General features: G+C 44.7%; 1 protein-coding gene across 2 annotated transcripts in view; it reads left to right on the top strand.

Moving 5' to 3' along the window:
- Nucleotides 1–7,113: 7,113 nt before the first annotated feature.
- Nucleotides 7,114–26,097, top strand: part of ZNF274 (zinc finger protein 274) — a 33,524-nt gene continuing 14,540 nt past the window's right edge. The window contains exons 1-4 of one of the 2 annotated variants that reach the window (XM_019631192.1): nt 7,114–7,195; nt 7,593–7,666; nt 8,401–8,527; nt 9,250–9,345. In XM_019631192.1, coding sequence (XP_019486737.1) covers nt 7,634–7,666; nt 8,401–8,527; nt 9,250–9,345 — 256 coding nt within the window. In that variant the 5' untranslated portion in view covers nt 7,114–7,195; nt 7,593–7,633. The remainder of the gene's footprint in view (nt 7,196–7,592; nt 7,667–8,400; nt 8,528–9,249; nt 9,346–26,097) is intronic. The other variant, XM_019631193.1, reaches the window with a different exon arrangement.

Raw genomic sequence — 26,097 nt, forward strand, 5'->3', positions numbered from 1 at the left:
TATAACTCAATCCTTCTTCCACTATACAGTGACATCTGAGAAGTCATACTCAAGAGACAGCACATAAATGTAATGAGTGTAGAGAAGTCTGAACAGATCTAAACTCTCTTATCTATAAGCAAATTCACTCAGTAGACAAACTGTACAAATGTGTTCAATGTGGGTGAGTCTTGGAGAAAGTCTGTCTTTCAGTACATTTCAAAACTCACACAGGAGAAAAACCCTAAAAATGTATAGGCACGAATTGTCCCTTACTCAGTACTGGAGAATTTACATTTGTGAGAAAACTATATATTTGCAGTGAATTTAGGAACTCATTTTCCAGGAGTGAGTACTTTACATCTAAGAGTCTACAAAGGAGAGAAGCCATATAATATAATCATTTAGGGAAAGGTCGCATGCTTTTCCCCTTCCTTACTCAACATCACAGAATGTACACTGGAGAGAAACCTATGGATGTGGTCATTGTGGGAAAGGCATTAAACACAGCTCAGCACTTATGATGCTCCATCAGAGAACTCATACTGGGAAAACTCCTTACTTGTAACCAGTGTGGAAGAGGCTTCAGGCGTGTTCTCACTTTATTCAATACGAGAGGACCCATACTAAAGGATCCCCATACTAGAGAACACTATGAATAGGGTCAATGTGGCTTTCACCTATGGGTTCCACTTTATTTGACACCAGGAAATTCATATAGAGAAGCTCATTGAACATAATATGGCAAAGCTGTTGGTTGCAATTCCATTTTATTTGACATCGTAAGTAAACCACAAAGGAGGTAGAATCCACCAGTTATTTTTGACCCCCAAACAGGTACCTGAATGTAATAAGACTTTGCACTTGTGGATCTCTCCAGTCACAGATGAGCAGATGCTCTAAATATGCCCTTGATTTGCCATAGAAACACCATTTAATGGGACTTGGGGGTGTAGGCTGGATGAACAATGTATCATAGAAATGATTGCCATAGACAAAATGTAAATGCTATAAAAGAGTATATCTTTTTACATCATATATGAATCACAGAAGCACCAAAGTTGAAGTGTCATGCAGAGATCATTTATCTTTTCATGTCATGGGGATCAATATGATTTTATAATTCATAGAATGCTGAAAAATATGCCATCCATTTTTCCCCTGCATAACCCAAATACTGTCACTTCAAACAAATCACAGAGCTTTCCACTAACTCACCAATGTTTCATAGATGGCGTTCTACTATTAACTTTAAGAGAAGCAGCATAAAGAGTCTATCCCACTGCTAGAGGCATAGCCAGTGTCCAGGCAGGACTGAAAAGACAGATTGCAGCCTGATGACATGTCTGTACTCCAAGGACGATGCAAACCTCACAAGCTTGAACTGAAATTCCCACAAGGCTGGGTTTGGAAGGGAACCTCACCCACAGCTGCCCAGATGGGTATTTGGAGTGCTCCGGGGACAGGACATAACTGTGAGGACCTTCGTCTCCCTTTGCCTTTACAAGAAACCTGAAATGCTGGCTTTCCTCCTATACCCAAGGGAGAGCTTGTCTTCCCTTAGAACCCATGGAGTACCACCTTTCCATTCCAGCACTACCGTCAATGCCCCCACCAGGATCCCCATCTCCGTGCTGCTCCCTGGATGTTAAGACTTCAGTCAGTTCTAGATCTCTGCTGGTAGCAAGTCCAGAAACTTCCAGCACCAGCAGCTCTCAGATTGGGTGTGTGGCTTTATAACTCAACTTGAAGCCTCTGGGGCAGATGAGTTCACAAAAGCACACAATTTGTGCCAGCCACTATGATGTGTTACCCTCCATCATGGTGGAGAGCCCAGCTGCCTCTACGGGTGCCAAAATGCCAGCCGCTCTTTTTCTAGCTTTTCTCACAGACAGGACATGGACAGGACATGGACACGTGTCAATCCTAGCCAATAGACTCTCAGTAAGTCTATGACAAAAAGCGCCTCCAAAGAGATTTTATTCTTCCCTGTGGTACATAGAGTAATGACTCCCCAAAGATGCCCACATCCTAATGCCTGGAACCTGTGAATGTATTGTCTCACAGGGCAAAAGGGACTGTACAGATGAAATTAAGGATTTTGAGGTTGGAAGATTATGCTGGGTTACTTGTGGTGAGCCCAATGTCATCAAAATCTTCCTTGTTAATAAGAAGAGGCAAGAGTCGGCAAACAAGGCAAGATGATAATGGAAGCAGAGGTCAGAGAGACACCTGAAGATGCGACACTGCTGGCTTTGGTGATAGGGGAGAAGGCCACAAGTCAAAGGATGCAGGTGGCCTCTAGAATCTGGGAAAGGCAAGGAAATGGATTCCTTTAGAGGCTCTAGAAAGAACTCAGTACTGCCAACATGATTTTAGCCCTAAGACCCATTTTGGACTTCTGACTTCGAGCTGTGAAATGACAAATTTGTGTTGTTTTAAGCTGCAGAGTTTGTGGTAATTTGTTGGGAAACAAATCCACTCCCTGAGGTATGTTCAGCCAAATGTTGCATGGCAACACGCAACGAATGGAACTGTAACAACCACCTTGAGACTGTGAGAATATAGCCTTAGGAATAACTAAGACAATGCTGAGGAGGGCTGAGCTGAAGGATGGACAGTGCCTGGCTAAGGGTGACAGTCGAGCCCAGGAAACATCCGTGGAAACCCTTGCCTCTGGATTTCATGCAATACTGTAAGGTAATGAATGGTGGCATATTCTATTACTTGTGGCCAGAAAAACATCTTGTGCAATAACCCTTTCTTGCTCCCAATCAGCTTCTGACCCTTGCTTATCTGATTCAGTCACTCCTTGGAAGGGGGACATCCCAGAGTGGAGATCGCCTGTGGTCAGCAGAAAGGGCCAAGTCACCTTGGATGCAGTTTCAGAGGCACAGCCAAGGGGTTGCAGAAAATGCAAGGAGACACTCAAGGTGTCCTCTCTGGGTGGGGGAAAAAAAAAAGGTGCTTGAAACAAACCACACACCTCAATTCAAAAAAAATTGTGCCAACTGGTTTAACTATAAGTCCCACCTCCCCACACCAAAAAAGTTGTGATTATAACTTTATGCTATTGATGGCTTTGAGGTCTAAGTGTATTGGCAAAAAGACTACGTTTTTGAACCAGTAGTTTCTGGGGCATTTTTCTTTAAGATGAGTTTGAATCCAACTTGATTGCTCTTGTAAAGATCGGCAGTCAGTTCCTTCCTCACATTTTGAGGAGGAAGAGCAGTGCCAAAGGGCCAGTTTCACAAAAGCCCCCCTGTAATCAATCCTCTTTGCTCTTGTATTAGCCTCGTGATGATTTGGGATTTACAATTGGCCTTCCCTTCCTGGAACATGGTAACCATTTCCATTTATGCAAGTTGACCTGTATTTCTTTCCAGAAACTTATCTTCTTGCAGCTCTCCTGCATTTCCCAACAAATTAATCCCAGACATGGTATGTTTTTATGATTCTACTGTGAAAGGAATCTCCTTTTCAATATACTTGTTAAGGTTTTCAGAGATTTGTGTGTGTGTGTTGACTTATGTATCTTTATTTCTCATTCTGCCTTGTTTATTGCAATCTCACTGTGATTTTTTAAAATTTCCAATGGGTTTTTTTTAAGTGCACTAATGTTATCTGTAAATAAATGCATTTTTATATTTTCCTTTTCAGTAGTTATAGCATTTAGGTCTGTTTTATATCTTATTTGTGGTAACAAGAACATCCAGAAATTTTAAAATTAAGATTGCTCAAGGCAGATATCCTTCTTTTGTTTTGGGTGTGTATATCCATCCATGGTTGTTGGACAGAGGAATGAATAAACAAGAGAGAGACTGAAGAAGAAAGATGGAAGTTGATTTTCATCACAGAGGAAAAGGTCGAATTCCTAAGGCTAAGAAAAATGTTGAAATAGGTTGTATTCAAGACCAACAGTAAGTGTACGGCTGGCTTGTCCCTGGCCTAAGCACCAGTGGCCAAAGGATGATACAAACAACTTACAGGTAAAATGATGAATAATTTATTCCTGCTTTTCCAACCTGAAGTTCTCAAGCTCTGAGGAGTTCTGAGAAGTGTCCACTAGGCTAACATTTTAAAGACAGGTATATCTTTCTTATTTTTCCTTTTTTTTAAATGACTTTTAAACATGTGTTCTCCTTCACATGGTACAATCTAAGATGCTCTGTGTGATGAAACAAGAAGAGAGAATGGTGAGTGATCAAATTGCAGGCCAAGATTCAGTCACATCGTCAGTTTATGACTCAATTGAATGCCACAGGTGGCCACAGTCGTGACCAATATATAGTTTTATATCTCATTTGCAGTTATTTGTTGTTTAAATTAAATGAATAGTGGACTATTGATTAAAGAAAGCATATGGAAGAATGTTAATATATTTCAACAATTCAATATCTCAATAAACACATGCTTGACTATGTGGAGCATAGTAAGAGACGAAAAGTACAAATTAAACTTAGCAATTGAGTGAAACAACTATTATTAATAGTGTAGCCATTTTAATATATGATCTGCAATGCCTTTCTTACAATTCTAAATTCCAAAAAACTATTCTAATGAAAAGTTTCTTCCTGTATTTTGTATCAGCAAAATTTACGTGCACTAACAAGGCTATCTATACTTTGTTTCTCTCTAACCTAGTGTGATTCTTCATATTTTTTGCTGCTGATATACTAAAGTGTTTGATGGCCAGAAGCTACCTCAGACCTGTTGGGAATGTTACATAATGTGTAGTGTATGTACCTTCCTATCTGCTAAAATCTAAACACTTGTGAATTTCAAAATACTTCTGGCCCTGAAGGTTTTGAACAAGAGTTTGGGACCCTGTATGCAAACAGGATACATAACATTTTTGACATCTTATATGCATGATAGTAACATTTGTTCAAAAATGCTTTTCTTACATAATCAAATTATGGTAAATTAAATAGCATGATTAATTTGCTAAATGGGATAAAACATGCCATTTATTACTAAAAGTTGTATTAAATATACTGATTTCAAGTCACCTTTTAGCCTGAAATCATTTCTTATTCCATACCATATAAACAGAAAGAAATAAGTGAAAGAAACTCCCAGGGGGCTTGCTTCCGTAACATGTTAGAAGCCTCCATCAAATTTGACAGTGAAGCATCTCCAGTCATATCCAAAACAAAACAATAACAACATGAATAATTAACATGGCTCTGTCATCCTACCTAGGTGCTATATAACATCAATTATTTTAAAAGTCAAAATACAGAAAATGAAGAAGCCAAATTGGAATGGGAATGGTGTTTTATCGATAATAACCAAAAAAAAAAAACCAAGGAAATGCTGTTAGAATAAAATATCTGCATGGTTTCTGAGTAAATACTAATGTACAAAAGTCAACAGACTTACTGGCTAATTGCAGTAAGTAAGATGAACAGTGTACAGTCTGAAGGTGGATGCTTTCCACAGTGGCCATAAAACCTAACAACTCCTGGAACAAGTTTAGCAGGAGGTGGACAAGATGACTGACCCAAAGGGAGGCATAGGGCATCTGAGAACTGCTAGAAACCCCAAGGAAGAGGAGAGTACATCAGGCCCGGGGCCTGACGAGCACAGGAGAGCCCCAAGCATCAAGGAGGAGAGAGAACATCAGAGCCTGGGCCCTGGGACCTGAGAAAGATGAGAGAACACTAGATGCTGGCGTCTGAAGAAAACACGAGAGGAAGAGCACATACCACATCCTGAGCAGTGATAGACTTCTTCCATTTCCTAGACACGGACACATTGGCTCACAGAGGGCACTGGGTAGAGGATCCAGCCCACTGCTCTTCTCTGACAAAGATTCTTTGCTTAACCAAACTTTTGTCAGGTTCCCCTGAACCCTGACCCTAACAAGGCCAATCCTTGTACTTCCTTGAGGAATCCACTTTTAGCAAGAATGCTGCAGTCTGTTGATTAAGAATTCCCTACCCATGACATCTAACCAAACTCCTCATCCCTACTATCTCCCCCAGGTGATATCCTTAGCCTGCCTTTAGCAGGAATCCTATTACGAGGGTTCAGGCAGAATCCCCCCTGCCCCCCGCCCCCAAGGAGATTTGATGTCTCCTCTTTGTAATTTTCTATCCACCAACACACCCCCTACTTCCAATTCAACTTGCTCCTTGTCTATAAAACCCCACTTGTTCTGTCTGTATCAAACACTGAACCCAGTTCGAGACTGGAGTCTCTCTTCCCCTACTGAAGTATTTTTATTGAATAAAATCTGTTTTCACCGTTTTAAGTTCTGTCCAGCTCTGGTTTATCTTTGACAACCACATTCCCAACCCCGGTGCCTAGGATACAATTAACACTGCCCTTCTTCCCACAGCCCGACAGGACACTAAAGCCAGTACCTCCGCCGCTCCCTGGGATTGGCGGACACACTTCAGGGCAAGCCGGCCCCATTCCCTCCCACGACCTTGAGCTGATTTTAGTCAGGCCCCTACACACTTTTTGCCCTCCACATCCCGCCCCTTCTTCCTCTTCATTAGATACGGTTGCACTTTTAGCACCACCACTCACACACACACTTACGTCTATCCCGTCACTCACTCTTCCAAAAACTTAGGAGCACTTTAGCCGCGCCCCTCCATAATTCCTGCCCGCCCCTACTCCAATCCCAGGAACTTGGTGGACATTAACTCCGCCTCCCATAGTCTCCCCCATAGCCTGCCCGCCCCTCCATGTTCCCGCCCCCCCTCCACACTAAGAGCACCAGTTGGCCCCGCCCTCAACACTTCCGGCCATGATCGAGCTGCTTCTTCCCCCAAGGATGTAATAATCAGTCCCATCCCCCCAACTAACTCTAATCCACTCAGCACTTCCGGCCCGCCCTTCTCCTCGCTCCTTCCCTTTCTCCAACTTCCGGTTTGCCCTACGGGCGGACGCCCTCCTTGGTGGGCACGACTGTCTCCGTGCCTTCGTCGCCGCTCACGGAGGTGTTGGGGCCCCACAGCCTGGAGTGCTCTACCCGAGGGCTCCGCCTGACTAGCTGGACCGCCAAGGGATGCGGGCGAGGGCCCTTTTCCTGGCCGCCCTGGCTTCGCCTGCCACCCGAAGCTGTATGGACAAGATGGCCGCCGCCTGGGAGCGGTCTGGCGCGGCGCGCCGCGGGGGTGTCTGGGAGTTGTAGTCCGGTCCGGCGCGCTGACGCATTTAGTCGCGGGCCTACGGTCGCCATTGTACGCCGCGCGCGAGGGTGAGTGCGGCGCGAAACCCGCGCCCGTCGCATGCGGTATGGAGCAGGCCTTGCCTGCTGTCTTCCCGCTGCGGGGTCAGAAGGGGAGGTGTGGTCGGGGACTAGGGGCCCAGGGGAAAGACAATTCCCTCCGGGCGTGGGACGTAGGCTTGGGGCGGGCCGATCCTCCCGGGCGTGTGCGGACTGAGGACGGGAGTCGAATCCCTATGGGTGATGAAGATGGGTGGGGGTCTCCTGTCCTTCAGGTGTCTGGGAGTAGGTGGAGACGACTCAGGGCGTTTTCCGAGGTGGGGGTGGACTTGTTATTCCCAGTTGATGGGGCCTCTTCTGGACAAAGGAGGGGGCCTCTCGGCGTAGCCCTCACGCCTCTTCCACCTCCCAAATTCAATCTTCTCAGGACTCTGCCCACCCCCCACGAGACACGTCGAGGAGGAAGGTATGGCTTCCGGGCTTCCGACGGCCTGGTTCCGTGTGAGTAGAGGCTTCTTTGAGTTTCTGAGTGTACCCCTGGGTCTGGGGGTGGGGGTGGCAGCAAGGTGATAGGACGCCACCCTCCCTGAGATGCCCCCACGACCCCAGAACACCTCGGGGAAAGGAGAGGAACTGGCTGAACATTAAGAGACCCTAATGGATGGAGGAACCATCGGCTGCTTAGTCTTTCAAGGAAGTGGTTAGTGTAGAGGTCAGTTTATGGGGGGGGAGGTGTTCTAACTTACTTTTTAAACTGGGGGTAGGCATTGACAGATCTAAGCAGGGATCAGACGCGTTTAGATTTCAACAGTTAATTTGCCATCAAAGCTAAAGGTGACATAAACTCAGTCACTAGGAGAAAAGGAGGATGGACAGGTAAAGGAAGTAGAAGCAGCTTGGGCAGTGAGTAGGGGCTGAGGGTTTGGGTGTGATTCAGCTCATGAATCTCCTAGTGGGAGGCATACACACTGACATTAGGGTTAGAATCCCCAGGTTAATAAGAGGTTTTCAGAAAATGAATCCTCTTTAGCCTCCTGGTGTCCTCCTTTCTGTAACCTGATAGAGTCAAGCTTGGGTTTGCTCAGTTTCAGTTAAATGGAGGAACACATGATGGGACACCAGGAATGCTCTCAGATCATCCTGTAGACTGTGCCTTCATGTGCTCAGTCAGCTCCCTACTCATGTCAGCGTGGTTGACAACAGGCCTTGGCTGAACAGCAACCTATGGGTTTTAGGAACCAGTGACCTTTGAAGATGTGACCCTGGGTTTTACCCCGGAAGAGTGGGGACTGCTGGACCTTGAACACAAGTCCCTGTACAGGGAGGTGATGCTGGAGAACTACAGGAACCTGGTCTCAGTGGGTAAGGCTGGCCTCTATGTCAATAAAGATCTGCGCTTTGCAGCACGAATGTGGTGTCACCGAAGTATGTGTGTGCTTGGGCTTGGGCTGCAGCGATCAGAGTGCAAGTGATGCTTGGGAGAAAGGGCTTTACTTTGTAACCATGGAAAAAGGGCAACTTCACATACAACTTCTGAAGCTTCACCTAGTCCACCCCCAGAGGCTTTGAATACCAGGGAGGTGGATTTGCCAGGGGTGTTTTCAGCTGCAGTAGTGTATGCTTACCATTTTTTGTAACGAGCTCCAGAGGACCTGCTGTTTGTCTGACAGCTCAAGGGTGTCATCAAGACCCTGATCCATTCCATCTCTCTGTGGTTAGTGTGAACTTTTCTATTCTTAGATTAGTAGCTGTGTTATTGTAGCACCTAGCATCATGTCTGTGTTAAAAGCAGAAAGAAATCGGGAGGGTACAGCCATGGCTAGGGCTCTTCACAGCCATGAAAGAGCAAGAAAGAAAAAGCCTTAAGGCCCCCACTGACAGACTTTCCCTTTGTGTCTTGCTGGCCAGAATTGGGTCCCACTGCCACCTTTACCAGCAAGGGAGTCCAGGAAACCAGGCAGCTGACAAAGGGGATACCCTAGACCAGAAGTCATGCCCTAGCAGGGGACAGCATGTGCCGCAGCAGGAAAGCATTTTTTCCCCGAACACAGACCCCCAAGCCCTGTCTCTTTTCCCTTGGGCAGAACATCAGCTTTCCAAGCCAGATGTGGTGTCTCAGTTAGAGGAGGAGGAAGAGCTCTGGTCGGTGGAAAGAGGAATTCTTCAAGACACCTTTTCAGGTGAGAACCAGGCACGTGGGAGTCTTGGTAGGGAATGGGCTAATTGGTTAGTCTAGGACTGGTGTCTTACAAAGAAGGTGGACAGGACAGAGCCCAGGTGGGGTGCTGTGATGAGTGGTTGCAGACATGGTTGAGTCAAGCGCTGTATTTTTCTCTGGCCTCAGAGCCAGGTATACTGCTTTGTTGAACGTGAACCTGTTTCCAGTGGCAGGTTGACAATAGGGACTCCCCCACTTTGCTCCATTCATTGTCTACTGCCCTCTTCTCATGTAATCACCAGTAACTGGTGTCTCTAGCCAGACTTTTTTTTATATACATTTACATATATGTATATGAATACAGGCTCCCCCCGACTTAACAATGTTTTGACTTTATAGTGGTGCAAAAGCAATATTCATGCAACCATTCTGTTTTTCACTTTCAGTAAATTATATGAGATATCAACACTTTATTATCAAGTAGGCTTTGTATGAGATGATTTTGCCCAGTTGTAGGCTAATGTAAGTGTTCTGAGCATGTTTAAGGTCTTCTAGGCTAAGCTCTGATGGTTGGTAGGTTAGGTGTATTAAATGTATTTTTACTTCATGATATTTTCAATTTATGATGAGTTTATCAGTTTTAACCCCATAAGTCAGTTTAGTTCACGTTTTTATGGAGTTACACATATCTTTATAAGTTTATGATGGACCATTTGTGTTTTTTCTTTTGTGAGTTCATATACTCTGTATATGTTATGGATGTTAATATTGTAAATACCCCAGACCAACATTTATCTTTTACCTTCATTTAGTCTCCATAAAGTTTTATGATTTCAGGTATTTTTAAAAATTCCTGTCTTCCTATTTTAGATTTTGTATCATACATAAGCAGATTGTACAGATACTCTTGTATTTTAGTATTCTTTTTGTTTTCTGTTTAGCTGTTCCATTTATCTGGTGTTTCCTCATGTATTATGGTGTGGGGCACAAGTTCTGTAAACCCGTTTCTGACTAGGTTCTTCCATTTGTTGGAAATACGTCTTTATCATGGACTGAATTCCCTCAGCCATCATTGTGTGCAGGCTTCCCCCTTGGCCCCTCCTGCTCCCTTGATCTCTGTCTCTGAGTAAACCCCATATTGCTGTACTTAAACTAGTTTTTTAACAAATCTGGATAAATGGTAGCTCCTCTCACTATTAAAAAATGTATATTAGCTGTTACAAACCACCTAGTTTGCCAGATGAACACTTACCCTCAGCTTGTCAGGGTTCATTGAGAAAATCGTGTTAGAATATGTATTACATTTGATTTGGTTTAGAAATTCCTTCATGCACAATTGGTCTGTCTGGTCAAGTTTTGGCACAAGGGCACAAAAAGGGATTTGCTTGCCTCACTGCTGTGTCCAGCCACGCGAGGATTATCTCATGGCTGCGTTACTGCTTAGGTTAATCCTCCCTATAGGCTTGCAGCCTCATTCCAGATGAAACTGCCATGCTGCAAAATCCTTTAACGTCCTCAGTATAGTCATTTTAAAGCAAGGGTAAAGGAGGAGGCGATCGTATGCATTTTTTTTATTGCTACTTTTGGGCAGTCACGTGAGTGCATTCACCACAGCCGACACTTCCGAAACTTTGGATGTTCTCCCTCACTTTTGTTCTCTGTGACACTAGGGTCACCTGCTTATGGCAGCATGCAGCTGTGAAACCTGCATCTGACCTCCAACTTTGGTGCCAACCTTCTGTTCACCACAATATAGACTGCAGTCCCCATGACTCTTTTTCTGGACTTCATGTTTCAGCTTGACGGCTCAGCATTAATGCTTTTTGTTTTTCTTTTCCATATTCAAAGTCATTCCTTTCATTCCCTACATTGAAAATCTTGAAAATCTTCCTTCAAACCGTTAGTAATTGCTACTGAACTCGACCTCACCTTGAAGGTCTCCAGCAACACAAGTGTTTTGCACCCACCTACCATGGTTTCTCTTCCCTGTGGTTGCTTCCCTTGATCCAGCCTCCTAATGTCCCTTCCCGTCTTTGTGCCTCTGGCTGTGGCAGGTGTGTGTCTCATCCTCCCTGAAGTTTAAGTCCCATGTCCTGTGGAGGCAAACCTGGCCATGTACTTCTGGACGATCTAGTAGTTTCCTGAATATAGCTGCCATGGGGGCATTGGATGCCTGTGGTTCTGCACATCTTGGGAAAGCTGGCTTGACAGGTGACAGGAGATTCTAGGGTGGTGCCCCAGAGCAAGAGACCATGTGCATGGAGGTTTATTAGGATGCTCTTACAGGCCTGAGGTGACAGGTGCCTGACTCATCTCTGCTGTGTCACACAAAGTCCTTTGTGTGATGTATTCCCTCCATGCCATCCTTTCGCCCCAAAGTAACCTGTGAAAGGTCTCTTTTGTCCCATGCAGTATACTAAGCTGGTAGTAAACCAGAGACCTGACCTAATCCCTGCCACTGTAGACTTTGTAGTCTGATGAATGGCAGCCTCCTACAAAAAGCTACATTGTTGTACCCATGTAAACACAGATAAGTAGAGGTAAGCACTGAGAAGGAAAAGAACATAGTGTAAAGCAGGAGCAGTGGCAAACATCTCAAGATAATGTGATCAGGGGACACTGCAAGGGTGAGATTTAAGCCAATTCCTGAAGAAAAAGAAGTCTGTAGACATGTGAGAGTTGTAAAGACAGCTTGCAGGCATGGAGACACTGTTTGGTGTGACTGAGAATGGAACAAGCTTGGCATATTCAGGGAACAGAAAGACACCCAGTGGGTGGGGAGGGACTAACTGAGGTATATGCAACTTAAGTTTGGCAGAGGACACAGGGCCTCCATTGTAAGGGGAGTTGATTTCCATTGAGCAGGTGTATGTTGTGGCTTTTCACAGCTCATTCTGGGTGCTTGTGAAGAAAGAGCTGTGGTAGGGCACAGATGAAAGCAGACCAATGGGGGCATGGTAATGGAAGAGGTGATACCTGGCCTGAGGGAGTGGTAGCCAGCTTCTCCCCACTCATAGGTGGATTCAGTGGGGCTAGGTGAGTATTGACCAAGGGGCAAAAGAGAGGAAGCTGCCAACAATCCCTCACAGGTGAAGGCTTCCAGGGATTTCCTGTGACCGTTATGTGTGTTTTTACCACATAAATTCTTTTTGTATGTGTCAATATCTTATTTTAAAAATACAATAAGAAAAATTACTACCCCTGAATTTTTGGTGTTAGGCAGTTACATGGAGAAGTCTGGTAAAGGCATCGACTTTTTTTTTTTAAGATTTTTATTGGGGAATTGGGGGAGAGGAACAGACAAGTTGCTGTCCTTTTGTTCTTCAGTCTAGTGGAGCACATCGCTTCACTGGCCCATGTTGGTATTATCATTGCGCTCTTCCTGGGTGAGGCAGATCGGTCATCGGCCACTTAACGGTAACTTTACGGCAGCCCACTGCAGCCTACGCTGTCCCCAGTGACTCACGGCAGCCCAGCTCCAGGTCGAGCTGTTGTTCACCATCTTAGTTGTAGAGGGCGCAGCGTCACTGGCCCTCATGTGGGATCCAAACCAGGGCCCTGCTGCTCAGAGCTGGCGTCCTAAACTAACTCTTAACCAATGTGCCACTCAGCCAGCCCAAGGCATAAATTTTTGAAGGGTGGAAATAAAGGTTTTATTTTACTTGTTACATTGAAATAATTTTAAGCAAAGAGTTACATGAATAGTACAAAGAACTTAATAAATTCCACCTAGATTCACGAGCTTGGAACTGTCCCATGTCCTGACCTGTTCTGTTAATGAGAAATGAGAGGGGACTTAGGAATACCCGAGCAGAGACTTGTGGAGCCAGCCAAATGCACTTGCCTGGACCTCAGCATTCATAGGCATTTAGAATGGTATGCTTGAGTGTCGCATGAGACAGCTGTCTCCTACAGTGGTCTCTCTTCCCACACTGGTGTGGCTGTGCCTCTGCTTCAGGCAGAGAGCTGGGGCTGAATGGAAAGCAGGGTGTTTCTGACGCAACTCAGTTTGCATGCTTCTCTGGCTCCCCATGATAGTGACAGCAACAGCATTAGCATTGGCTGAAGTAGAAGGGAAACTAGGTAAACGCTTCAGACAGATGGCATTCATCTTCAAGAAGGCATTGATTTGGAAGGATTCTGCGAAGATAAGGAATGTTGAGAAATATTTGACAGCACTCAAATCTTCAGCCATCAGTGTTCTTTCAAGAAAGTACTTCCATACGTGTGGTTCAGGTAGAAAACTTGAGACATAATCTATTTAATTATTAGGATAGCGATGGTGTCCTAATAGTGGTGACACTATTTTGAAGGTCATGATTGTAGGAAAGCCTGTCAAGAAATTAAGCAGGAGAACTTCTCTGCCAGCACCTTTCTTCTTGAATAAACTTTCTAACTTCTAAAAAAAAGGGGTGAGGGGCAGGAAATGAGCCCAACAACTATGAATGAATATGGCAATTTTCAAAGTAGTACCAAAATTAGTAGAAAAAAAATAACATACAAGAAGGAGATCGTTCTGTTGGGAGGGAGAGAAGGAAATCCCTCTCTATATTCCATCCTTTACATAGCCTAAGAGGACTCACATGGGTAATAGGAAAGCAAACATGGGGAATAGGAAATCAATTGATTTGTACAATATATAGTTCGTTCATTCAAAAACAAGACTGAATGAGTCTTTTTAGTGTGAAATCCTGTTTTCAGCTCAGCTTGGCCCTCTTTAAGTAAGAGGGCTCACACAGGAGACTAACATGCAAAAATCCTGAATGAATGAAGTCCTTTTTGTGAGTGTTTCAACATGAGAACTCAAAACAGTGATGAAATTCCAGGAATCTGATCATAGCAGGAAAGGCTTCTAGCCTGATTCAGTCTGACTTGAGAGAATTCATACTGGATCAAAAAAGTTCCAGTTGTTGAATTTGGAAAAGTTCTTACACCAAATTATCATGTGAGAATTCTGAAACCATGGGAATGTGATTGCCATGGAAAGGTTTCATGTATAGCTGTCTTACTCAGCATCACAAGTCATACTGGAGAGCACCTGAACAGTGTTAGGAAGGCTTCAGGAGTCACAACCCACTGTCACGAAGCCCTTCAGTAGGAGTCCTCATTGTGCTCAGCATCAGAGGACTCATATGAGAGCAGACCCTCAATATAATCTGTGCAGGCAAATCATTAGCCTTAGCTCTCACCTTATTTGACAGAATGACAACAAAGTTTTACACTGGAGAAAACCGCTTTGAATAAAATTAAATGTTTGATCCTATTTTCATACCAGATAAGTCATACAGAAAGCAAACTACGTAAAACTTAGATCACATTAGTACACAAATACAGTAAAATAGGCTGTGTTCTTTTCCAACTTATTGTGTTATCTGACCTGAACATCTGAAATAACATGGGTGACAGCAAGCATCCTTATTTTCAGTTTCCCAAGTATGTCCCCAGTTGCTAAGACAATGACTGAATCTCTAGCTCAAGAAACTTGTTAAGTGAATAAATGGTTGAAGAAATTGCAAGAGGGAAGAGGGCATCTTCAAAGAGACTCTGAAGATAAGACCAGGCTTTGAAATGAGAGTGTGTAAGGGATAATAAAGGGAAATCTTGAGATAGATAGTGCTACAAAAAACTTTGAGAGGCTCATATCCTTGAGGACTAGGCCAGGAGTCTAGAATCTTGAGTGACTATCAAACATGCTTTAGCAGGAATCCAGCCTAACAGTGTGTGGTCACATACTGTGCAGTCTTAATTCAAGAACACTACATTCGTTGTTACCTTCCACATACTTGTTCTCTAGGAGCCATGTAATCTTGATCCATTTATCTTGGGACCACGCTCCCTGGTGTCCAGATGTAGTATTGGGTAATTTCAAGGCCTGAAATGCCTTAACTATTAATTGAATATTAAGGAAAACAAATGAACTAATAAGTATTTGACTCAAACATTCTTTGAGGGGGGGACCTCCAAAAGTCCTAAGGAAAGAGGAACAATGATAAGATCAAAGCAGGAATAAATGAAACAAATGGTGGGGGGAAAAAGAATCAAGAGCCCATTTTTTAGATAGACAAAATGCAAAACTAATTTTGATTAAATAGAAATAAGAGGCATAGTAGACTTGGTGGGGCTGTCACTTTGTGAGGGACGTAAATGTCTAATCATTAAATTTTGTACACCTGAAGCTAATAATAAAATTTTTGTAAAAAAGAAGAGGCAAGCTAGAAACCTATATGTGGTAGGGGGGAGACGCTAAACAAATATTTAGCAGCACATGTAGTTGTTTTCATTATAGTACTTGACAACTGTTACAAAGAATGAGCCAGCTCTATGTACTATGTGAAACAGTCTCCAACATAATATGTTTATCTTTCAACATACGTATCTTACATATATAAAGAGAGATGCACATAGCAATTTTCCTTTAAAAATATGCAGCACACAAACAAATATGAATGTCAATTGGTTATGACTGGGAGAATGTAGAAACTGATACGCTGTGATTGCCAACTGAGAAGGAAACTGGGTGGGAAAGTGACTTAGCATTTTTAGAGGTGATGCCCACAACTGTTTCTAAAATGGAAACAGCTGTCTCCCTCCTGCTGTGTCATCAGTTCCTGACACAGCATAGGAATGAACAAACAATAAGAAAGATCTCTGGAAAAGTATAAAGTTGTCAAAATTTAAATTTTAAGAACCAATAGTCAGATGCATCTCAGTACTGACCTGGGCAGTGAATATTTTCCAGCTTCCTCTTAAAAGGTAAGCTTCCATGGAACATGAACAGTTCAGTGACAGCAGAACACAGGCTGGCATGTTTACAGGTTTTTTTCTGCAAAGTATACATAGCACTGTTCTCACCAGAGCACAAAATGAGAAAAATATTGAAAAGGAAATATTTGTAGCTCATAATTACCACCTTAAAATACTAATCTGAAATAGTATTTGACACAGATGGAAGAAAGATTTTGTTACTAATACTCTTGAAATGGAACTTAAGAAAAAATTAAAGGAATGAGCAGGCGCTATTACAAGTTAGTGGGACATGGAAGACTTGTATAAGTGTAAATTTTCACTTCTTTTGAGAACTTACAGTCTAGAAGTATATGAAGTCCCTTGCTTTAATCCTACAGTCATCCCAGCAGCTTCTAGTGCTGCTGGAGCCATTTTACCTATGGGAGCAGGAATTCAAGTCCCTGACCTGGCCCGTGTGGGAAGGAGCAGGTGGGGGTGTAAACCAGGTGTCTTCTTACTCGGTGGCCTGCACTCCCCACCACTACTCAGGCTGCCAGGTAGGTGGGAACTCTAGCAGCAGCAACCCTCCCATGATAATTTATACATGGACACAATTATAATGCTGGTGAGATTTCCTGGAATTTGACAGAAATTCCTTCAAGGCACTTAGAAACTGTGTTGAGTCAACGAATGCTGTGTCAGCCTGCCAGAATGCCAAGTACTGTTGTAGGACTGGGTCACTGTGATGAACAGTGGTAAGGCCCCTGTGTCATTGGCCCCACATTCATTCCAGAGCAGCCACTAGCATGTGTAGCTGATTAAATTTAAACTGACTAAAGTGAACATAGAAGTTCAGTTCCTTAATCAAATTGGCCATTGTCTTGGTGTAGAATTAACCCCTGGTCGTTCACAGAATATCCAGACAAAAGATTTATTGAAAGTTAAAAAGTGAAAGAGTTCTGTTTGGAACTGGCAGAAGTTTAGCCAGGGCAGTCTGAGAGGGAGAGCTGCAGAGACAGAGGGGTAAGAGAGAGATACTAACATGAGTTTAGCCAGGGCAGAGTCCTTTGAGGGACAACTGCACCGATAAGGAGTGCTGGGCTTTTATATTTTTCTAAGCAGGATGTAGGGCATTTGTCAGCTTGCGAGAGGGCTGCCATTACAGTTGTCTTCTGGGAACTGTCCTGTTCCCATCTATGATGGATGTCAGTTTGTAGGGGGTTACTGTTGTGATTTGGAACCATTCTGTTTCCATCTATGATGGATGTAAGGTGCTTGTCAGCTTGTAGGTGCAGTGCTGGCCAGAGGAGTTAGAGCCAAGCAGTTAATGTTTAGCTCTTTCCTGTTAGCCCACAAGCTCGCTCCTGTTAACTCTTTGCCTGTCCCATCCTGCCAGCTCCCAAGCCCACTCCCATTAACTCTTTATTTGTCTCATCAGCCATCTTTCAAATGTCCATTGGTCACTTGCAGCTAATGGCTACTATGTTGGACAGATGTAGAACACTTCCTTCAATGAAGGACGTTCCACTGGACAGTGCTGCTCTGAGAAGGTGGAGAGGTGACATAAGTAAATTAATGAACCAGATACTTTGAGATGGCAATCAGTGCTATGAAGAGAAATGAAACGGGATATGCTAGGGGGGGCAGTGGGGAGGCGTGGGTGGGAAAAACTAGTTTAGATCTAGGCAGGAAAATAGCTCTGAGGAGGTGACATCTGAGGTGAGAGCTGGATGGGAAAGGGGAACCAGGTGAAGATGTCGCAAAGACCTCTGGGAGAGACACTTGGGTATGTCTGAGGGAATGTAAGATGGTCGCTATGTGTGCCTTTGGTGTAAAGGGAATAAAAGAACAGGGTTTGGATCCTAGCTGCTGTGTTTAGCCTTGGGCAGGGTTCCTAGCTTCTCCCAGCATGGATCATCTTAGTCTAAAGGTTTGATGCTACTGCTTACGGGGACTGTGGTAGTGTGAAGCTCAGGTCCTGGGGAGGCCGCCATGAAATGGTAGCTACTGTTATTGATTCGAAGACTTTGCTGTATCCTCCTCTGGGTCTGGCTTTGGGGTTTCCAATGCACAAGACCCAGCTGACAGCCTCAGCAGTCCCTTGGGGGTGACACTTAGAAGGCAGTGCATCAGGGTGCCCAGCAGAGCTGAGGAGAAAGTGATGGGGAGAGGAGGAGAGTGAGTATAGAGCTGGGGGCACTCTGACAAGGAGGAAAAGGGACCAAGGAGCTGAGGGAAGCACCCCTTCTGACCCTACCCACCACAAGTTCTACAGTGTTATTTACTATTTGTGGACTGGTAGTCCCAGTATACTGTATACCTCAGTAGTCTGTCAGCATTCACTAGGAAACTCTGTGTACTGTGAGGGAGACAGCTTAGCCTGGAACGGAAGTGGCAGAGAGAAGGAACACGAAGGAAGGAAACAGCAGCTCCCATCAGCCTTCACTACATTCTGTACCTGGCATTTGGGTACCTAATCACTTAGAGTTAGGAAACCTCGTCCAAAGGCTGAATTTGTGTAGCAACCCACTAGAGAAATAGGGAGTTGCAGGTGAGTGAACTATATTGCCCAGATTCCCCCATGGTCATTCAGTTGGTGAGTTGAAAGCCAGTATTCAGTACCCAACTTACAATGTTTCGACTGTACATTGGTGTAAAGTGATATGCATTCAGTAGAAACCATACTCCAAATTTAGACTTTTGATCTTTTCCAGGGCTTGTGATACATGACGGTATGATACTCTCTCGTGATGTCAGGCATTGGCAGCAAGCTACAGCTCCCAGTCAGGCATGCGGTCACGAGGGTAAACAACCGATACTCTACAGTGCCCTGTGTTGCCAGCATTTTTTGGATATTGTTTTGTATTTTCACATTCCATTATGCTTACAAAATGCTCATCTGTGTCTCCTGCTTCTGCTAAGAATTGGAAGGCAATAACTCTTGACATGAAACTCAAGATAACTGCCCAGCTTTAGGCTAATGCGGTGTGAGCACATTTAAGGTGGGCTAGGCTAAGCTCTGATGTTCAGTAGGTTAGTTGTATGAAATGCATTTTTGACTTACGATTTCAGCTTACGATGTGTTTATGAGGTTTTATGTCCAGGAGCATCTGTACTTAGAGCTGCAGCTAATTGAGATTATGTTTTGCAGCCCAGGCAGGTGAGGAGGTCAGTGAGTTACAGCTATGCCCCAGTGAAGTGAGGATCCAGTTCTACCTGCCAGCTGGTAAACTTAAGGGTTCCATTTTCTGCCTTAGAGGGCTTGGAATGGTCCAAAGGATGAGATTTAGAGGACTGAAGTGCCTAGAATAACACCCACCAGCTTCCAGGCTTGTGGCACGTCTTATTTACTACATAGCACCCAGTAGGTGCTTTATGATGATTGTAGAACCTGTATTGGCCTGAAGGGCTGTTACAGCAGGGAGAGCTGTGTTGCGGATCCCCTGGGCTGTCAGCACCATACGATTGGCAGTTTCTGACATCCAAACCCAGAAAGGTTATGACAAAACAGTAAGAGTTAACATTTTTGTGCGTTCAAGATTTTGAGAAACCACCTTGGTGCCCCCAAGGATAAGAGGAGGAACTAAACACATGATCAAGATTAAAGGAGAAATGAGTCAATTAGAAACAAAGTGGGGTAGAGGGGGGTGAAGTAGAATAAAAGAACACAACAGTTATTTTAAGGGAGAAAGCACTAAATAAAAATCCCTCTAATTAACCAAGGAGTACAAAATGAAAAGTTTAGGAATTAGAAAGCGGTGAAGCAATACGGAGAACTAAGATTGTTTTTAAGTGTCATGCATGGTTATTCCTCAAAATAGTGCCTGTGGTCCAGCACATATATCCCATATTTATATCGGGGCACTTGTCAGGCGTCTGGGACTCCGGTAAATTACTATCCATGCCTTCCAGTTACCTGAGATGGGTAAATTTGAAGCCTTAAAAGCTTTAATTGAAACAATAAATGAACTACGATTTCAAATCAAGATTTTGGATGGGGGGAAACCCCAGCAGTCCTAAGGACAGGAAGGGAATTAAATACTAAAGACAGCAGGAGATAGAATTTGAGTTAGGAAGGGCAGGCCCCCAAATAAAACTTAATTCACAAACTTATTTGGGGGGAACAGGTTGGAAATGAGAGATCAAACGCCTGTAATTATTCTTACCAAAAAAAAAAAAAAAAGTGACTTTAAACGGAGTGACCGGCGATGGCTGAGAATTACAAGCCTAGCTCAGGACCTGTTTTGCAAGCCGGTGCGCCCACGGCCAGCCTGGTGCGGCCCCACTCAGCGCTGGGCGAATCCCCACCCTGAGCCGACTCACTTCCCACGCGCGTCAGCGGTTTCCAACACCTGTTAGGTCTGTGCAACGATTAACACCGGAAATCACGGACAAGCCAGGTTTGTGGGGACGTTTGGAGGAGGAAGGAAAGACAGGAAGCCCTGCAGGAACCGGGATAGAATTTAGGAGCGGAGGCGGGGCGAAAAGGGATTAGTATCCTGGTGTTCGTTGCTTTAGGAGAAAATGACCGCGCTCCCCCACCTCGCATAGCCCAAAGGGACACATGTGCAGATTTGGGAGGTGTGCGCGGAAGCTCCACCCGCGCCATGGCGCGGGCGGGGCGGGGAGGATTTGGAGAGGGGACCGGAGCGGAGAACACTGGAACCCACACCCTAAGCCTCAACATGGCGACGCCGGAAGTCCTTACTGCGGAGGCTCCTGGGAGTTGTAGTGCGCCGTTGCCGGGCGCGTGAGGCACTACTGAGCCGGCCGGAAGTCGCTGCTGTGTGCTTTTACGCATCAAGGGGATACGGCGTTGCGGTTTCTGGCGGGCGGGAGCATACGGGAGCGCCCGATTTCTAAACGCCCAGCTTTCCAGAGCCGTTTGAAAATCGCGCAATGGCAGATCCACCGGGTGCTTGAGGATACAGACACGGAGAAACACATATGGACTGTCACGATCAGGCAGCTGCTGGTCATGAAAAAAAAATTTTTTTTTTTTTTTTTACACAGCCACAGGTACTTCTCACTAGTGATTTCCTGCGCTGCGTTTTTTTGTTTTTTGTTTTTTTTAAGGTTTTTATTGGGGAATTGGGATGGGAACAGCGCTGGGGAATTGGAGAAGGGGAACAGACAAGTTGCTGTCGTTTTGATCTTCAGTCTAGTTGTGGAGGACGTTGCTTCACTGGCCCAAGTTGGCACCATCACTGCGCTCTTCCCGGGCGAGGCAGATCAGTCGCCGGCTTCTGGACGGCCGCTCACTGCGGCTGCTGGCCGCTCACGCTGGCTGCTGGCTATATACGGTAGCCCATGGCAACCCACTGCCACAGGGGCTGCAGCCTACGCCATCGCAGGCGACTCACAGGCAGCCCAGCTCCAGGTTGAGCTGTTGTTCAGCATCTTAGCTGTAGAGGGCAGTGTCACTGGCCCTCATATGTGGGATCCGAACCGGGGCCCTCTGGCGTCCCAAGCCAGTTCTTAACCATCACGCCACTGGGCTGGCCCTGCCCTGCGTTTTTTGTACTTCACGTGGCAGGAACTTCACTATGCCATTAACGATCACATTAAAACCAATGTAATTTTTAATGCTTACGTGGGAATCTTTGTTTCCCTTTTCTTTTTTTTTTTTTTTTAAGATTTTATTGGGAAATTGGGGAGGGAACAGACAAGTTGCTGTCCTTTTGTTCTTCAGCCTAGTTGTGGAGGACGCCGCTTCACTGGCCCATGTTGGTATTATCATCGCGCTCTTCCCGGGTGAGGCAGTTGCTCACTGGCCGTTCGACGGGAGCTCACGCTTGGCTGCCAGCCACTCACTAGCTCACAGAAGCCCAGCTCCAAGTCCAGGTTGAGCTGTTGTTCACCATTTTAGCTGTAGAGGGTGCAGTGTCATTGGCCCATGTGGAATCCAAACCAGGGCCCTGCTGCTCAGAGCTAGCATCCCAAGCCAACTCTTAACCAACGTGCCAGTCAACCAGCCCTTTAAGTTTTCTTGAACCATGTCGACAAAAAATAGCCTAAGAGAAAATCTTTATATAAGAGTTTATTTGCGCCAAACTGACAGTTGCTGGGAAGCAAAATCTCAACAGATTGAGAAAATACTCTGCGAAATGGCAGTTTGCAGCTTATTTTGTACATAAAAATCAAAGAGGAAGGTTACATGAAATCTGGTAATAGATTAAGGGGGTGGGAGAAAGCAAAGCCGGGAAATCTCTGAGATTGGATGAAAGTAAATTGGAGAGACAGGTACTTCTTTTACATAGGTGGGTGGAGGATATAGTTAGCAATTCTCGTTGTGTAGCACATAGAGATGGTAATCAGGAGACAAGCATAAAAATGAGGAATTTTGGTTTCCAGCTCTGGTCTGGAAAAAGGATTACTGACATTACAAAGACAATGTTATTTTAGGTGCAAAAAGAAAACAGGCAGGCCCACTGAAAAGGCACAGATTAACTTTATGAAGGAAGCTAAAGATATGACTTCCTACCATGGCCCACTTAGTTATGAAAGTTTTTTATGCTCACGGCAGCTTATGTGGTTATTTTCAGTCTCCTGAGTTTGTCAGGTTAATATGTGGCCCGTTTTCTGTCCACACGTGTTTTTTTACACTGCCTGTGTTTTCCAGTATTGCTCCGTCATGTACCACATTGCTCAGGAAGTGGGTGTTGTGGAAATGAAGCCCACCCAAATAAGCACACCCAGAGCCCACTGTAGCAAGGGGTTCAGCCATCATCCCTTGTGTTTAGTAGAGGCTGTAAGGCAGGCAGGGGAGAGGGCGATTTATAGTGAAAATGGGAAGTTATGGGCTGGGGGACAAAAAGAGAAACAGGAAGTCATCAGCCAAACATGTGAGTTTGTTGCCACAGAGGTTGTGCTCCATTGTCATGTGGTCTGGCTTTTGTCCCTCTGAATATTCATTGCCTAGGTGTCTGGTCAGTCTTTATCTCCAGATAGCTCCCTGACCATGGGTTGATTAACTTGAAAGTGCGAGGGCATTCAATTCAAAGGCTTTGAGTTCATGCTGTAAGTTCCTTTCCAGGTAGAGTTGTGCTAACCACTTATACTCACAACAGCAAGGGTCAAAGTGCAGATTTGCATTTTAGGTCAGCCATGCCATTTCTGTTTTTTTTAAAAATATAAATCTAATTGGGAGTGAACTAGAATCCATTGTTATTAACGTTTTACACTAGGTTCCCAGAACCAATTCCATAGTAGGGCAGGGAGCATTTTCCCACACCAACAAACAATTTTCAGACACCAGCAAGGTCTCAACTCAATCATGGCACTATCTACCCCGGAGATGGCATCACTTTCACATTCCACAGATTAAGGGTTTAGTCCTACAGAACTGAGGAAGAGGCAGCCTCAAACACACACACACACACACACACACACACACACACTCACTCACACTCACTCACACACACTCTTCAGATGCCAGCCCAGGGTCTCTGTGCTTCTGACCAGCTGGATATAGATTGGAGGCTCCATTGACCACCTCCAACTTAGAATACCAATCGCAAGTCCAGATTGTTACTTGCATGTCTTACCCACTGGAAGTTCCCATACCCCCTCCTTGGGTTCAGTTAATTTGCTAGAATGGCTGAGAAACATGTTACTTGGCTAGATTACAGGTTTACTGTAAAAGGATATATAACTCAGGAATAGTCAGATTAAGAGGTACATAGGACAAGGTATGTGGGAAAAGGCACATAATTTCCATGCTTTCTCTAGACACTCCATTCTCCCCACATCCATTTGTTCACCAACTGGGAAGCTTTCAGAACCCCATCCCCTGGGTTTTTTTGTTCGTTTTTTAACTTTATTGGGGGAACAGTGTGTTTTTCCCAGGACCCATCAACTCCAAGTCAAGTTGTTGTCCTTCAATCTAGTTGTGGGGGGGCGCAGCCTACCATCCCATGTGGGAGTCGAACTGGCAGCCTTGTTGTTAAGAGCATGCGCTCTAACCAACTGAGCCATTCAGCCACCCATCGGCAGCTCAGCTCAAGGTGCCGTGTTCAATCTTAGTTGTGTGTGGGGGTGCAGCCCACCATCCCATGCAGGAGTCGAACTGGCAACCTGCTTGTTAAGAGCTTGCACTCTAACCAGCGGAGCCACTCAGCTGCCACTCAGCTCAAGTCATTGTCTTCAGTCTAGCTGCAGAGGGCACAGTTCACTGGCCCATGTGGGAACTGAACCAGCAACTCTGTTGCTCAGAGCTCAACGCTGTAACCAACTGAGCCACCCAGCCACCTCCCTGGGGCTTTTATATAGGCCTCTTATATAGGCATGGTTGATAAAATCACTGGCCATTGGTGACTGATTCAACCTCCAGACCCTCTTGCTTTCTGAGAGGTGGGAAGTGGGGGGACTGAAAGTTCCAACCCTCTAAATGTGTATTTGGTTGGGTCTCCTGGCAACCAGCCCCCATCCCTAAAAGACCTCATTAAAAGAACAAGACACCTGGAGTTATGAGCCAGGAACTGTGGATGAAGACCATATATGTATGACAAATATGTTTTGGTCATTTAGGTACGTATTATAAATTATAAAATTGCACATTTTTTCTATTTTTTAAAGTCTTTAAGTCATTAGAATGAGCACTTTTTGAAGTTGTAGAGAGCTTTCTTATTTCCTATTGCTTAGCGCACCCTCCTTAGCATTTAGGGTCATCCTGGAGTTTTTCTGCTCAGTGGATGTTCTTGTGAACTATGCTAGGACCCAGAACCCCTGCTTCTCCCAGACAGTCTCATTCTTGGCCCCCGTGGAGGCAGGATCAGGTTCTGTTCCCCTCTTGACCACAGGCATATACAGCATCAGTTCTTTTCTCAACCCCTTTTTCCTCTTCTTCTTTTTTTTCTTGCTGTATTGAGAATTTACATACTGTAAAGTTCACCCATTGAAAGTGTACAATTTGGTGCTTTTACTATAATCACAAGATTGTGCAATTATCATTACGATCTAATTTTAGAATGTTTCATTACCCGAAAAAGAAACCTGTATCCATTAGTTACCATCCCCCAACCCCTTCAATTCCTGCATGTCCTAAAAATCCACTAAACTACTTTCTGTCTCTATGTGTCTATTTTGAACATTTAATAGAAATGCAATGATACATTATATGGCCTTTTGCACCTAGCTTCTTTTACTGAGCATCATGTTGTCAGGGTTCATCTGTCGCGTTCCTGCATGAGGAGAGCTGGGGAGTGCGAGGAGGGGCGCAAAGGGTTAAGAAGTACAAGAGCCAAGTATTGAGTTTATGCGGGCCAGGGGTCTCAAGCCTCTGTGGACTGAGCCCCGAATCTGGCGGGCCCAAACAAACCTTTTATTCTCCGCTGCCACAAAGCAGTAAATTTGGATATCTCATCCCAGTATGTTGATTCGATGTGTCTGGCAACTGCTTCATCAAAACTGATTTTTGTTCAAACACAAGTGTTGTCACACATACGTACCATCCGTATGGATGGACTCAGCATTCCGAGAGCATGAGATAAGGAAGTTTTACCGAGAGTATTCCCTCGGGTCTCAGCATTCCGAGACACTCCCTTATTACTTCAAAGGATCAGTGCGTGGGAGCATTCAAGTCGGCAGCTGCAAGGTGACATCTCCCCCTTTTTTATTTTAGCAACATGAGGAACAGAGACTAGGTTCCTGATTATTTCCCGTCTGAGCGTTTGTTGTCTGCAGTGGATGACTAGGTAAAATAGAAACAGTAAAATCAATAAGATTAGAAATGCACCCGCAAGTCCTCATCCAAGGGTTTTTACCCAAGGGAGGGGATTTAAAGTCAAAAGCTCTTCTGCAACTGTGGAAAGCATTTCATCTCCAGGCAGGAGTGATAAGTGAGCATACGTCATCAAATCCACCTCCTGCTGTAGTTGTTGGATATCTACAGTAAAGTTACCGTATTTGCCGGCGTATAAGACGATTTTTTGGCCCTGAAAAATATGCCTCCAACGCCAGGTACACTTCAGATAGACTGCCCATAGTGCTTGCCCCGTGCCATAGTGGCCTCCCAATGCCCGCCCACTTCATTCCACATACCGTTCAG

This window comes from Hipposideros armiger, unplaced genomic scaffold, assembly GCF_001890085.2.
Source record: "Hipposideros armiger isolate ML-2016 unplaced genomic scaffold, ASM189008v1 scaffold_986, whole genome shotgun sequence".
NCBI classification, from domain to species: Eukaryota; Metazoa; Chordata; class Mammalia; order Chiroptera; family Hipposideridae; genus Hipposideros; species Hipposideros armiger.